Source organism: Emys orbicularis, chromosome 9, assembly GCF_028017835.1.
Source record: "Emys orbicularis isolate rEmyOrb1 chromosome 9, rEmyOrb1.hap1, whole genome shotgun sequence".
Taxonomy (NCBI): domain Eukaryota; kingdom Metazoa; phylum Chordata; order Testudines; family Emydidae; genus Emys; species Emys orbicularis.
The window spans coordinates 691,369-706,247 of record NC_088691.1 but is presented as its reverse complement, the minus strand read 5'-3'; the positions used below and the strand labels follow the sequence as shown (position 1 = coordinate 706,247).

The window sequence follows — 14,879 nt, the reverse complement described above, 5'->3', positions numbered from 1 at the left end:
CTATGACTGGGACTGGAAGTGTCTCTGTCTTTTGGGGAGAAAAATATACTCATCAGCACTTTACAGTTCTGTATCGGCAAACTATCAGCCCTTAGTGGCAAAATATGATTACATCAACTACTCAAAATTCAATTCCTTTATTGAGCAGCTCCCAGATTCTCACAAGGACCAATTCAAAGCCATCATTAATGAAGGCCAACAAGTGGCAAAGACGTCACTCCAGACTGCACTCGATGCAGCTGACACGACAGCACGTTCCATCTCCACTGCCGTTGTGATGAGATGAGTTTCTTGGCTGCAGTTATTTGGTTTCCCCAAAGAGGTGCAAACAACCATAGAGGACCTTCTCTTTGAAGATACAAAGCTCTTTGTGAAAAAGACAGACCCTTCCCTTCACACTTTAAAAGATTCCAGGGCTACTCTTTGATTGCTCAGAATCTACACACCTTTGTTCCGCCCACTTGTCACAATATTCATCCCAATGCTTGTATGAACCCCCAAAAAAAGAAGTCTAGGTTCTACAAACGGAAATCTTCAGGCCCTCAAACTATTTCTTCGTAGCCATCCATCTCAAAACGACAGTTTTGTTGGGTTGTTTGAGGTGCCATCAGACCAGTCTCTTCAATATCATCCAACATTGGAAAACCCCTCTCATCCCTACGGATGCTGGCATCTTGACCCATTGTGCAGCACCTGGGATAACCTCTGACAAATGAGTACTGGAGATTATTCGAGATTGGTACTCCATCTATTTCCCCTCCCCCCCAAACACCCTTCCGCGTCCCTCTTCAGTGACCCTTCTCATAAGAACCTATTACAACAAGAGATAGACCATCTCCTCAGTGTAGGATCCATAAAACCAGTACATCTAAGATGCAAAGACTTTTACTCTCGTTATTTCCTGATACCCAAGAAAAAGCGAAGTTGGAGACCCATACTAGACCTCAGGGTGCTCAACAAATTTGTCAAGGCTCAGAAGTTCAAGATGGTCACTTTATTATTCCAGCATTAGAAAAAGGTGACTGGTTCGTGGCCCATGACCTCCAAGATGCGTACTTCCACATTTCAATCATACCATGTCACAGAAGATATCTCAGATTGACACTAGGCCAGGACCACTACCAGTATAGAGTACTCCCTTTTGCTCTCTCATTGGCCCACAGAGTATTCGTCAAGATCCTGTCTGTGGTGGCAGCTCACCTACATTCCCAGGGCATTATGATCTACCCTTACCTGGACGATTGTCTCTTCAGGGCGCATTCCTTCATCAAAACCCAGCGAGTTACCAGAATTGCTCTGGATCTGTTCAAGAATCTGGACCTACAAATCAATGCAAAAAAATCAACATTAATACTGGTACAGAGACTAGAATTCATAGGATCCAATGTCGACTCTGAGTAAGGGTGCTTCTCCCACAACACAGGTTCCTCAGTCTGTCCACACTTATAGAGACAGTGCACTCCAGCCCTCAAATATTGGCTTCAGCTTCTGGGGCACATGGCCACAGGCACATGGATGATAGCTCAGGCCAGACTTCACATGAGATGCCTCCAATTATGGTTCAGTTCGGTTTACAGACCAAACAAAGACAACATAGATAAACTCCTATCGATGCCCACCAAAATCAAACAATCCTTGAATCCATGGAAAGACCAGCAAACACCTGCATGGGAATCCCATTCACTCTGCCTTCCCCATCACTATTTCTCACCACCGATGCATCTCTGATAGGATGGGGCGCACATATCAATGATCTCGCAGTGCAGGGCAAATGGTCTCCATCCGAGACGTGCCTTCACATCAATCTACTCAAACTCAGAGTGGTCAGGAATGTGTGTGCTCATTTCCTTCTGCTGATCAGAGGCACGTGCACAAAGGTCATGACGGACAATATAGCGTGCATGTATTACATACACCATCAAGGAGGCACCAGTGGAAGCACTAAAGCTATGGAACTGGTTTATTTCCTACAATGTTACAATATCAGCAGCTTAACTACCAAGAGTACACAACATGATAGCAGACAATCTCAGCCACAAATTCCCACACAACCACAAGTGGGAGATAGACTCAGTGGTACTCTGACATATTCCGACAATGGGGGACACTGATAATAGACTTGTTAGCTACTTACCAGAACAAGAAATGTCCATGGTACTGCTCCAGAATGGGCATTGGCCAGCACTCTATGGGGGACGCTTGCCTCCTCTCGTGAGACAAGGGCCTTCTTTCCACCTTTCTCCCATTTCCTCTGTTGCTGAAATTCCTGTTGAAAATAAAAAGAGAAAAAGCAAACAAAATACCGATTGCTCCCACCGGACCCAGACAGACATGGTACCCTTATCTGTCACAATTGGTGCTTTGTCCACCGATGACTCTTCCAGCAACTCCTTACCTCCTCTTGCAGAATGAGAGAAACACTCTCCATCCCAACCTATGGATACTACGGCTCAAAGCCTGGCTCCTTCATGGTTCCAGCGCATAGAAACATCATGCTCTGAAGAGGTACAGGAAGTGTTATTGCACACTAGGAAAGTGGCTCCCATCGTACTTGCCTATAGAAGTGGACTAGATTCCAGATCTGGTGCCAGTTCAAAAAAGTTACCCTGGATGCGGCCACTCTACCTGTACTCCTAAACAGTGTTCCCTCTAATTTTTCCCACACATGTGTGGAATGAATTTTGTTATATGCACCGATATGGTCAAAGATATAGATCAAAGCAGATTACCTAGCAAATAAACAAAAACGCAAACTAAGCTTAATATACTAAATAGATTGGATATGAATTAGCAGAGTCTCACCCTAAGAGAGGATACAAGCAGGCTGCAGATTCTTAAGGGGCGAGCTGCACTTGCTTTACAGCTTGGAATCCCCAGGTCTTTCGTACACAGGCCAGAAATCCCTTTAGCCTGGGTCCAGCACTTCCCCCAGGTCAGTCTTTGTTCCTCAGGTGTTTCCAGGAGTTTTCTTGTGTTGGGAATGAAGAACTCCAGATGATGTCACTCCCTGCCTTATATAGCCTTAGCATATGGCGGGAACCCTTTGTTCTCAAGCTTGGTTCCCAGACCAGTCTGTGGAAAAACACTGCCATCCCAAGATGGAGACCAGCATCATGGGGCCTGGTCACATGTCCTTGTATAGGCATAGCAGCCATCATTCACAGGCTGTCTGTGGTGTTCTCAGTAAGGCTCACCAGGTGGGAGATAAGCTTCTCTTAATGCCTATTGTTCTCCCTAATGGCACATTCACCTGAATAGGCCGTTTCCAACCAGCTTTCTAGACTGACAGCATCTTGTCTAGTGCGCGTTACCCAGGTGTAACTACATTTGAAATATAGATACATAGTCCACATTCATAACTTCAGATACAAAAATGATACATGCATACAAATAGAATAATCATATTAAGCAAATCATACCTTTTTTCAGTGACACCTCACATGACTTATCTTGCATAAAATGCATCATAATTATGCTATAACCATATCATAATAATATCACTATGAAGAATATGGGGTGCAGTGTCACAGGCGGCGTTCTTTATCGCCATTACCTCGACAAGAAGGATATGGGAGATAGCAACCTTTATGGCGCATCCCCCCTTCACAGTGTTCTTCCCTGACAAAGTCTTGCTTAGACCACATCCGAAGTTCACACCCAAGGTGACTTCCACATTTCATGTGAACCAACTCATTCACCTTCCAACCTTTTAACCCAAGCCTCACCAGCATAATAGGCCAAGCCATCCTCCATACACTCGATGTAAGGAGAACCTTGGCCTATTATTTGGACAGGACAAGAGTTTTTAGAAAATCTCCAAGACTTTTCCTCTCTGTCATGGACAGGGCTAGAGGCATAGCGATTTCAGCTCAAAAATTCTCTAAATGGGTCTCAAACTATCAAACTCTGTTATCAGATGTGCAATTTAGCACCCCATCTACAATCTCACACATTCTGCGAGATCGGTTTCCTCATCCGTCGCCTTCTCCAAGGGTATCCCTATATCAGAAATCTACAGAGCGGTTACCTTGGCATCTGCGCATACATTTGCTGAACATCATGCCAGCCTTGGGGACTCTGCTGCAGACGCCAGATTTGGCACCGTGGTACTATCATCCATCAGAGACTCGACTCCAAAGCCACAGCCTCCAGTAGGGGATACTGCTCGGGAGTCACCTACAATGGAGCACCCATAGGAACACTACTAGAAGAAGTTACTCACCTTGAGCAGATGTGTGTCCCTATCGGTGCTCCACGATCCACCCTCCTCCCTTCTACTTTGGAGTTCTCATCATTCACTTTGCAGTAGAGAAGGAACTGAGGAGGGGTTCACCTGAGCAACACTGGGTAGCCTCGTGGCAGGGCATGAGGAGGTAGGGCAGCGCATGCGCAGGCTGAACGGACACTGCTACCAAAGCTCTCCGATCAGCCGCGCAGGGACGCAGACACACCTGCAGTGGAGCACCGTAGGGACACACATCTCGAAGAACCATCGTTACTGCACAAGGTGAGTAATTTCTTCATGCACACAACATCGCATGCATGTTTACCCTTTTATTTTGTTCTTTGCTTTTTCAATTAAAGGAAAAAAAGCGGGTCCAGACTTTTCCCAAACATCACCATCAATAAAGTTGAGGGGCAGCCTGGGAAGGTCACTGTTTGTTTATCGAATTACAGATTTTTCCCTGTAGTATTCCCTAGGCTGACTGTCTTATTGTATAGCCCTCCCCATGACACATCCCTAATGGTCTCTTCTGCTTCTTTTTTTTCAGCAGCAACAGCAGCAGCAACAGCAACAACAACAACAACAACAACAACAACAGCAGCAGCAACAGGCACCACCACAGCAACAGCCACAGGTGTCCACAGTCCCTCAGCCACAAGCCCAGGGCCAGCCTCCTGGCCTGGGGATGCAGGCTCTTCCTCCTCAACAGCCCATTGTAAGTGTGTCACAGAGCTAGAGGGGAAGAGTCATTCATCATAGCCCAACCCTCCATAGATCCTCCTACCTGCTCCCTGCAGCACTCTCCTTCTCCACCCCACTAGCTGCTGCCTAACACGGGGAGCATTTGCTGGCTGCCTGTGTGAATGCTGAGTCCCCACAAGCCTAGTGGCACTTGTTAATCATGTTTCTCTCTTTCTAGTTCCAGCGCCAGGGTCTCCAGCAGACACAGCAGCAGCAGCAAACAGCTGCCCTGGTCCGACAGCTTCAGCAGCAACTCTCTAGTAAGAAATTAGCACTCTTCGTTTTTCTTACTCTTCTCCCTGCCCCACCCAAAGTGTCTTTCTCCATAGAACAGGCCCTAGTGTAAAGTGATAGCGAGGGGAGGGCAAGCCCAGGCTTCTCTGTCTCTTTACACATCATCTCTCGGTGAACACGGATTGTTGGGGAAGAGCCAACATGACTTTGTAAAGGGAAATCTTGCCTCACCAATCTATTAGAATTCTTTGAGGGGATCAACAAACGTGGACAAGGGTGATCCAGTAGATATAGTGTACTTAGACTTTCGGAAAGCCTTTGACAAGGACCCTCACTAAAGGCTCTTAAGCAAAGTAAGCTGTCATGGGATAAGAGGGAAGGTTCTCTCATGGATCAGTAAGTGGTTAAAGACAGGAAATAAAGGGTAGATATAAATGGTCAGTTTTCAGAATGGAAAGAGGTAAATTAATGGTGTCCCCCAGGGATCTTTACTGGGACCAGTGCTGTTCAACATATTCATAAATAATCTGGAAAAAGGGGTAAACAGTGAGGTGGCCAAGTTTTCAGATGATACAAAGTTACTCGAGATAGTTAAGTCCCAGGCAGACTGCAAAGAGTTACAAAGGGAATCTCATAAAACTGATGACTGGGCAAGAAAATGGCAGATGAAATTTATTGTTAATAAATGCAAAGTAATGCACATTGAAAAACATAATCCCAATTATTCATACCAAATGATGGGATCTAAATTAGCTGTTATCACTCAAGAAAGAGATCTTGGAGTCATTGTGGATAGTTCTCTGGAAACATCCACTCAAAGTGCAGTGGTGGTCAAAAAAGCAAACAGAATGGAACCGTTAAGAAAGGGATAGCCAGTAAGACAGTAAATATCATAATGCCACTATATAGATCCATGGTATGCCCACACCTTAAATACTATCTGCAGATCTGGTTGCCCCATCTCAAAAAAGATGTTATAGAAATGGAAAAAGTATAGAGAGAGGCAATAGAAATTATTATGGGTATGGAACAGCTTCCACATGAGGAGAGATTAAAATGACTGGGACTGTTCAGCTTGGAAAAGAGACGATTAAGGGTGATAGAGGACTATAAAATCATGAATGGTGTGGCGAAAGTGATTAAGGAAGTATTATTTATCCCTTCACATAACATAAGAACAGGGGTCACCCAATAAAATTAATAGGCTGCAGGTTTAAAACAAACATAAGGAAGTACTTCTTCACTCAAAGCACAGCCAACCTGTGGAACTCATTGCCAGGGGATGTTGTGAAGGCCAAAACTATAACAGAGTTCAAAAAAGAATTAGGTAAGTTAATGGAGGGATAGGTCCATCAATGGCTATTAGTCAAGATGGTCAGAGATGCAACCCCATGTCTGGGTGTCCCTAAGCCTCTGACTGCCAGAAGCTGAGTTTGGATCATGCATTAACTGCCCTGTTCTGTTCATTCCCTCTGAAGCACCTGGCACTGGCCACAGTCAAAAAACAGGATACTTGGCTAGATGGACCATTAGTCTGACCCAGTATAGCCATTCCTATGTTCTTATGACCATAGCTGCTGTTAGTGGTGCCAGAGCCGCAGGCAGAGAGAGGAGCATACAGATTTAAAAATTGTATTAAGATGATGTTAAAAAAAAAAAATGAACAGAGTTTGAGCATAGAAGTTTCTGGTTATCAGGGAATAACATACAGATTATCGAGGGTGCAAAGTACTACCAACCAAGTGAGCAGCCTTCTAGACCTGTTGCAGACAGAGGGGCCAGGGCAGCAGTGTCTGTGGAGGCTGTCGGGCAGCTCTCCCAAACGTGTCAGGTCTGCTTTTCTGGATGTACCACTGTGTCAGTGCCACTGCCTCCATCGTTGCTGGCTCCCAACGATCTCAACGGCAGTATAAATTCTGGAGCTCGTGCCTGATGGGGCAGCCAGGGAGGTGCTTTATTCAGGACATGGTCAGTGAGCACTGCCATGTGGGATGCTGCCTGAGCCCCAGCAGGGCAGTGTATCCCTCCGGACCACCCTGCTGTTGTAGGGATCACGTCAGTAATTTTATACAATAAAACTGGCAATTAAACTATTCAACACCCAAACCAGAGCCCTGCCCAAAGGAATGCTGCATGAAACATATGCTGCCTTACTTCCCAGCTGTGCCCAGGTGCATCGAACCCTGCCCCAAGTGACCCCATCTCAGTGCAGCAGAACCATCGAACGCAGTGATGCAAAAACTTTGCAGTTTTCTGTATATAATTTAAAATTGGATTCCGGCCCCTCCAGCGTTCTTTCCCTTATGAGGCTGAGACTGCAGGGACTATTAGATATTCCTTTATGGGCTGTTACATATTCCTTCCAGTGCCTGTATGTGCTTCACTGGGGCTGCATTATACACCAAGCCAGGGAGATGCAAGTGAGATTGCAGAGTTTCTCCAAGGTGTTGAGAGCCATAGTGACAGTCAAGAAAAAGAATTCGGAGGCGCAGGGTGGTTGGTGACTGGGGTAAATGGTCCTTTTCCCATCTAGGCCACCATTTCCACCCTGTATCGTGACATGACTGGTTGCCTGATTGAGTTACGGAGCCTTTCACTTCTAGGTTCCAGGTTGAAATCTGGCAGTGCTCAGTACCAACCACGTGGTAGTCTTGTGTGAACTTGGTTGATTGGATTTCTTTACATAGATCCCTAGAATGTGCACTTCACAGGACAGGGCCTGTGACTTTCTTTGTCTGAAAAGCACCAGGAACACCTATGCCACTGCAGAAGTCATGTTTTATCTTTCCTATGTAAAAAGTGCATTTACAATCAGCCTCTAGAAGAGTCCACACTAAATAACAGCCAACATTAATGCTATCCATCAGCATAGGCGCTGACTTCCACTGTTCCTGGTGGGTGCTCGACCCCACCCCTGGCCCCGCCCTCACCCCGCCCCCATTCCAACCTTTCCCCAAAGTCCCCCCCCTGCCCCCATTCCTCCCGGAAAGTCCCGGGAAGCGCTGGGAGGTAGGTGGAGGAATGGGGATGTGGCGTGCTCAGGGTGGGGGAGGAGGAGAGGTGGGGCGGGGGGTGAGGGGAGTTTGGCTGCCGGTGGGTGCAGAGCACCCACTAATTTTTCCCTGTGGGTGTTCCAGCCCCGGAGCACCCATGGAGTCAGCGCCTATGTCCATCAGCCTAACAACATATCGCCCTGGTCCCTCTGAGAATGGCTGAGCAAACAGCTTAGGCCTTGCAGCATGTCCTCCTCTGCAGTGGAGGAAGTGAATTCTAGGGCTGAGTGCTCCCAGTTAGTCCAATCTGAGGGGCTTCTAGTGCGTGTGGCTCCAGGGGATAATCTGAAAGTACAGAGAGAGGCTGCCTCTAAGGACCTGTTTACAGCACAACTATAATCATTTTTGTAACCAGCTCATGAATCTCTCTTCTGTCCTGGTTACAATAAACAGGGCTGAGTTGTATAAAGAGCTGCTGTGTGGACTCACCTGCTGTGCTACCTCGCCATGTCAGTGCATTCCTGAAAGTCAGAGCTGCTCTCCCATAGGGCCTCGCGATGGGGAGAGTACCTGGAGAACACACACAGAGTGGCACCAGCAGCTCAGGTGGCATCCCAGAATGCATTGCCCTCTTGCAGAATGGAAAAGGAAGGAGGGCCAGCCGTGCAGGTTACACTGTCATGATTTTAGCAGGTCTGCGCTGCAGAAAGCCTGTGGACTGGGTTATAGGAAGAAAATTATGTTTCTGGCGGCAAGGCCAATGCCTCCCTGAGTAGTGATTGTGTTGTGCACAGACACAAGCCGTGTTTCAAGCTGGCCATGTCACTAACTGGTTACCCACTGAGTTTAAAGTTGTTGTGTAGACAGGCCCTAAATCATAAAGGTCTTTATAGAGTAAAACCATCCCCCCAGATTGCACCAGCAGTGAATGTGGGGCCAGTCAGATCCCAGAGCACAGGTGTGTGACATTCCCTGTAAGAAGCACCACTCCAAGGGTTGCTCCTTTTTCTCTAGCTGGAGTTTCCGAGAGCCTGGGCATGCTCCCATGTAGATCGTATTGCTGTAACTGGGGCAAGGTCTTGTATCTAGCAGAAACCTTGCAACCTCCTTGCTGTATGAAAGAGGCTGCAGCTAGAGATAACCCCAGTGATATAGCCCAGCTAGAGTGTGTCTTGGAGACTGCTGTGTTCCAAGTGCTCACATCCACACCGCTGAAAGCACCATCCCACTTGGCACAGATCACTCCCTTTGGTTAGTCTCAGCAGAGAGCACAAAGCATTGGGTGAGTCATGCTCCTCCCTGTCCAACTCAGATGAGACCCGGGGCAGGAGACGCTTGCGCTGCTGTTGTCTGTGCTGTACCGTTAGTCTCCAGGACTGTCAGGCTGATGCCTTCAAGAGCAGTGAATTTGACTAAAACACTTGTAGAGGGGGAAAAAACCATCTCTCCAATGCCCCTGTGACCAGCAGGCTTTCCCAGTGTGGGGTTGGGGCTGGGTTTGCCCTGCTGAGGGCCTGCCCAGCAGCATGCTGTATGGCTGGATTTTGTAATGGAATGACAGACTCTGAATGCTCCCACTCACCAGGTGACAGTAAACCAACAAATCATGGCAGTCTGGCCCCGCCGGGCTAGCGAGCCCTGTAGTCAGGAGCCAACCCTGGAGCACACTGCATCTAAAGTGATCAGCAAGAGCATCCAAGTCTGGCTGGAGTTTGAGGGGAGGCAGGTCTCTAAGGTAGCCTGCTCTCAAGCCAGATAGGTCTTGAAACCAGCACCGGGATAGTAAGTGGGACCGTGTGGTCTGTGAGCACTGATGACATGCTCCTGGTTGACGTGAGCCTCTGAATTCTGCACTAGCTGAAGTTTCCAAGTTTTCTTCAGGTTAGATGATTGATGGGAACTCCAGGGTAGTTAGCTGGCCCAGCGCAGCTCATGCTGTGCACCCACCTGGTGGCGGTTGCGATGTTTGGGTTTCTGTATGGCGGGGGTGCTGCACAGAACTTGGGGTGACGGGTGTTCTGTTTAAAAGAGAAAAGCCCAGAGGATAATTCAGCTTCCAACCTCACCACCTAGGCAGCTACCCACTCCCTTTCAGTGCCACATTGTTCCACACCTTTTTCACACCAAGGAGCAGTGTGGAGCTGAGCAGAAGAGGCGTAGAGAGCTGGGTTTGACACACTTTATCCCCACCTTTCCAGAAGCATGTGGAATGTTGATAGTACTGCTATCCTAAGCCCCAGGAGCTGGCACCAGAGTGTCTGGCATCTGAGCAGAGCATCAAGTGCCACAAGTGATACACAGGTGCAGTGTCCCAGACTAAGACCTGGGTAGCCCCCTTCTCTTGCCTACCTAGCCCCTCCGCTTCACAATCAGACTCTGAATTGCAGAGCTGATGGGCATCTCCTAACTGGACCAGAATCCTGTGATTGTCTAACTCTGTGTTTGATCTGAACAGATACACAGCCACAGCAGAACAACAATCCATTTGGACGCTACTGAGCCATGGCACTTGGGCCCGATCCAGAGGGAGACATCACTGTGGACTGGATACAGCCTCCCCCCCAGTGGGGGCTGTTCCCAACCCTCTGTCCCTGGGGCACCTGCCCAGGCACCGTGTTCTGCAGCTGCCCTTCTTGGAGGGAGGGAGTAATTTTTATCATACAGAGAAAATGTTTTTACTCCGGTTTCTACAAAGGTTTATGGAGATCCCGTGTGATTGGTAGTCTCCCCTCCCCCTTTGGTTTCAGTTTTTACTAAGTTTTTAGTATTTTTGTTAAAATAATGATTAAGACATTGTAAGATTTTGTACTTTATTTATACCAGATGAAACCCTGTATTGCAGACGTCCTCAAACAAATACAGAGAGCTTACTTTGCGAAAGGGGGGTGTGTGTGTGTGTGTGTGCGCGCGTGCACATGTGCGTGTTCAGAGTCTGAGCCCCATGACCCTAGCATGCTCCCTCTCCCGATTCCCCTGCATTCCCACAGATCTTGCCCTGAACTACTCCCGTACAGGGCCCAGTGAGCTATACACACCAAATCTTAAGAACTATTGTCTGCACCTTTCCTTCTCCTAAATAAGTACATTGTTCATCCTCACCAGGTTGCTCATCTCTTGCTTGCCTGTTTTGCCCAAGTTGTTCTCTCCCTGTGTTCACTAGTTGGGAGGAGGGTTTGGATAGTGATTCAGAGCTTCCCTTTAAGCAGCAGTGCCTTGTTACCGATCCACAGAGAACAAATGGTCCCTGCACACTTCCACTGGTGGGATCAAGATGCCTGCACATCCAGGGTCCCGAACCTGCTAGGGTTTGTCCTGGTGAGGATAAAAGGTGTCTAGGAAGGAGGTGAGGTGTGGCAGCTAACACATTCTAGACCTCATGTAGACTTTCAAGATAGATTCTAAGGCCAGAAGGAACTGTGGTCAGATGTTTGGCTGTGTGTGTGTGTTCTTCCTGTGTGCTGCCTCAGCTCTGCGCAGACAGATAGCACAGCAGACCTTGAGCGAACCACCCAATGACCACAAGATCTGTTAAGGTACAAAGGCACCAGGCCAGGGTTATTGTCGACAAAGTACAGTATTAGCACCTGGCAGACTAAGACACGTATGCCCGTGACAATGGACGCAATTCAGTGAATGGTGGGACTTTTCATTCCCCCCTCAGCTGACAAAGATACTCTCTCTGAGATACATCTTTATACCCTGATACAAACAAGTTACGTACTGCCTCTGACATAGTTAGTCACTGCCTCCTGATGTGGCTAATTACCACCTTGTACATGTTGGTTCAATCAAAACATCTCTATTACGTACTGTCATTCTGACCTTCTCTTTTAGGAGGGGTCAGTGTGTTCCTGTTGTTCTTGGGATCCTTGACATCGGGATGTTCTGGTACCACTTAATATCGGGATGTGTTTGTGTGAGTACTCTGTGATTAGCACTTCTTAGGAATGTGTATTTCTGCAATATCAGCCCTGTTCTTGACAGATTCTGTGAGCAGGTCCTGTCTCATATGAGGCCTCTGATACAAGGGCTTATGTCTCAGGCTCTCTTCCTACTACATGGACCATCGTGATAATCTAATATGACCTCCTACATAGCACAGGCCATAGAACTGCCCCAGGATAATTCCGAGAGCAGAGCTTTTAGAAAACATCCAACCTTGATTTAAACATTGCCTGTGATGGAGAATCCATTATGACCCTCAGTAAGCTGTTCCAATGGTTAATTACTCCCTCTGTTAACAAATTACACCCTATTTCCAGTCTGAATTTACCTAGCTTCATCTTCCAGTCATTGGATCATGTCATACCTTTGTCTGATTGAAGAGCCCATTGTTAAATATTTGTTCCCCAGGTAGGTACTTATAGACTGTAATCAAGTCACCCCTTAACCTTCTCTTTGTTATGCTAAATAGATTGAACTGCTGGGGTATGTCACTATAAGGCATGTTTTCTAATCCTTTAGTCATTCTTGTGACTCATCTCTGAGCCCTCTCCAATTTATCAACATCCTCTTGAATTGTGAGCACCAGACGTGGACATGATATTCCAGTAGTGGTTGCAGCAGTGCCAAATACAGAGATAAGATAACCTCTCTACTCCTACTTGAGCTTCCCTGTTTCTTCTTCGAGTGATTGCACATGTCCATTCCAATAGTGTGCGCGCGCTGCGTGCACAGTCGTCAGAAGGTTTTTCCCCTAGTGGTACCCGTCGGGTCGGCTGTGGAGACCCCTGGAGTGGCACCTTTATGGCAGTGTATATAGGTCCCTGCCGACCCGCCGCCTGCTCAGTTCCTTCTTGCCGCCAGTGACGGTCTTTGGAGCAGCTCAGTCTCTTGCATTCACAAGTGCCTACCTAGTGGTTTCCTTTTCCTAGTTGTACATACTTGTTAGTTCGTTATATATTAGTTTCTAGATTAGTTGGGCTTACTTTGGGGGGCTTTCCCCCGGCCCTAGTTTCCCCAGGCACCAGGGCATGCCTCGGTCGCAGGGGTTTAAGGCGTGCAAGAGGTGTGTGAAACCTATGCCCACAAGTGATCCGCACACTGCCTGTCTCAAGTGCTTAGGAGAGGGCCATCAAACAGATAAATGCCCAATTTGCAGGAGCTTCAGACCCAGGATTAAGAGAGAGCGGGACTATTGTTTGAAGCTTCTCCTGATGGAGTCGGCCCTCCGCCCACAGCCGGCACTGGAAGCGGCACCGGCATCATCGGTGCGCAGCGCCCCGGCCTCGGCGCGGGATGTCCCGGCACTGAGGAAGGACTCCTCCAAGGACCACCAGTGCCGCTCCCCAGCTCGTAAGGCCAGTGCTACCAGGAGGTACCACTCACAGTCCCTGGTGCCGCATAAGAAAAAGAAGGCGGACAGGGGTCGTTCCCACATCAAGAAGCCGCGAGGGGACTCCAGCGGGGTGCGTCCCCTGGCGGGACACCCACGGTCTGGGCCTCAAGACCCGGCACCGTTGATTCCAGCCCCAACGGGAGGCCCGTCGAGTCCAGTGCTGATAGACTCCCCGACTCGGGAGGATCTGGAGGAAGAGCTCGACCTTCCCTCCACGCCGGACACCCACAAGGCAGTGCGAGACCTCACTGCCATGATGGCGCAGTCCCCAGCCACACAGGGGCGGGCCCCGGCACCGCAAGCCCAGGCACCGTCAGCGGCACCGGCTTCAACGTCTAGCCCAGCACTGCATGTGGCTCTGGCACCCTTTGCGGCACCGATGGCTGCACCGCCTCTGGTTCATCATCGTGGCAAGCCTATGATGTTACGGTGCCGCTCGCCATCTCCCCAGCACCGTCCGACTCTGCCCCCCCGTGGTTGGGCACAGCTGCTCGTCCGAGTCAGACACTGAGTCTTCTGTCTCTCAATGCAGCCACTTCCGCTCCCAGCACCGCAGGCCAGTGGAATCCGCGGCCCCGGCGGTTGCCTGGCCACCCCAGTGGCAGGGCCCAGTCTAATGGCCCTTTGGGATTCCCTGGGCCTACCCCCAGGCTCAGGGCTCCAGGCTGGCATTGGTGGCATCTGCACCCTGTGCCCCCACCCCCCAGCAACATTGCTGGCTCGCCACCCCCCCAGGGCTCCTGAGGATCCCGCACAAGACAGGGACTCTGGGCTGTCCTGCTCAGGCGCAGCACCCGAACCAGCACCATCAGTGACACTAGAGCCACCTCCAGTCACGAGAGGCTCCGAGGTACCTGACTCAGCCTGCAGAGAGCCAGAAGGGCAGGAAGACCCTGTCCCATGGACCTCGCCAGACGAGGCGGTGGCAGGCACCACCACCACCCTACCGGCGATGGACACCAGGACCTCCTTAGGAGGATGGCCCTTAACCTCAGTCTCCAGGCAGAGGAGGTCATGGAGGAGTCTGACTCAATGGTCGACATCCTTGCCCCTGAGGGTCCTTCTAGGGTGGCCTTGCCCCTCATAAGAATGATCCAAAACACCACTAAGGTGCTCTGACAGACCCCGGCCTCGATACCGCCCACCGCTAAAGGGGTGGAAAGCCGATATTTCTTGCCGCAGAAAGGGTACGAACACCTTTTCACCCACCTCCAACTGGGGACTCTGGTGGTCAATGCAGCAAACAACAAAGAGCGGCAAGGACAGCTGGGTCCCGCACCTAAGTCATGGGACGCTAAGAAGCTGGACCTTTTTGGCCGGAAGGTCTACTCAACTGGGAGGCTCCAGC

General features: G+C 49.1%; 1 protein-coding gene across 1 annotated transcript in view; it reads left to right on the top strand.

The window, feature by feature from the left end:
• MED12 (mediator complex subunit 12) overlaps positions 1–11,073 on the top strand; it is a 73,205-nt gene extending 62,132 nt beyond the window's left edge. Inside the window, 3 exon segments of the mRNA XM_065410898.1 lie at positions 4,773–4,940; positions 5,145–5,226; positions 10,649–11,073. Of these exon segments, the coding sequence (XP_065266970.1) occupies positions 4,773–4,940; positions 5,145–5,226; positions 10,649–10,692 (294 nt within the window). The 3' untranslated portion in view covers positions 10,693–11,073.
• Positions 11,074–14,879: the final 3,806 nt, after the last annotated feature.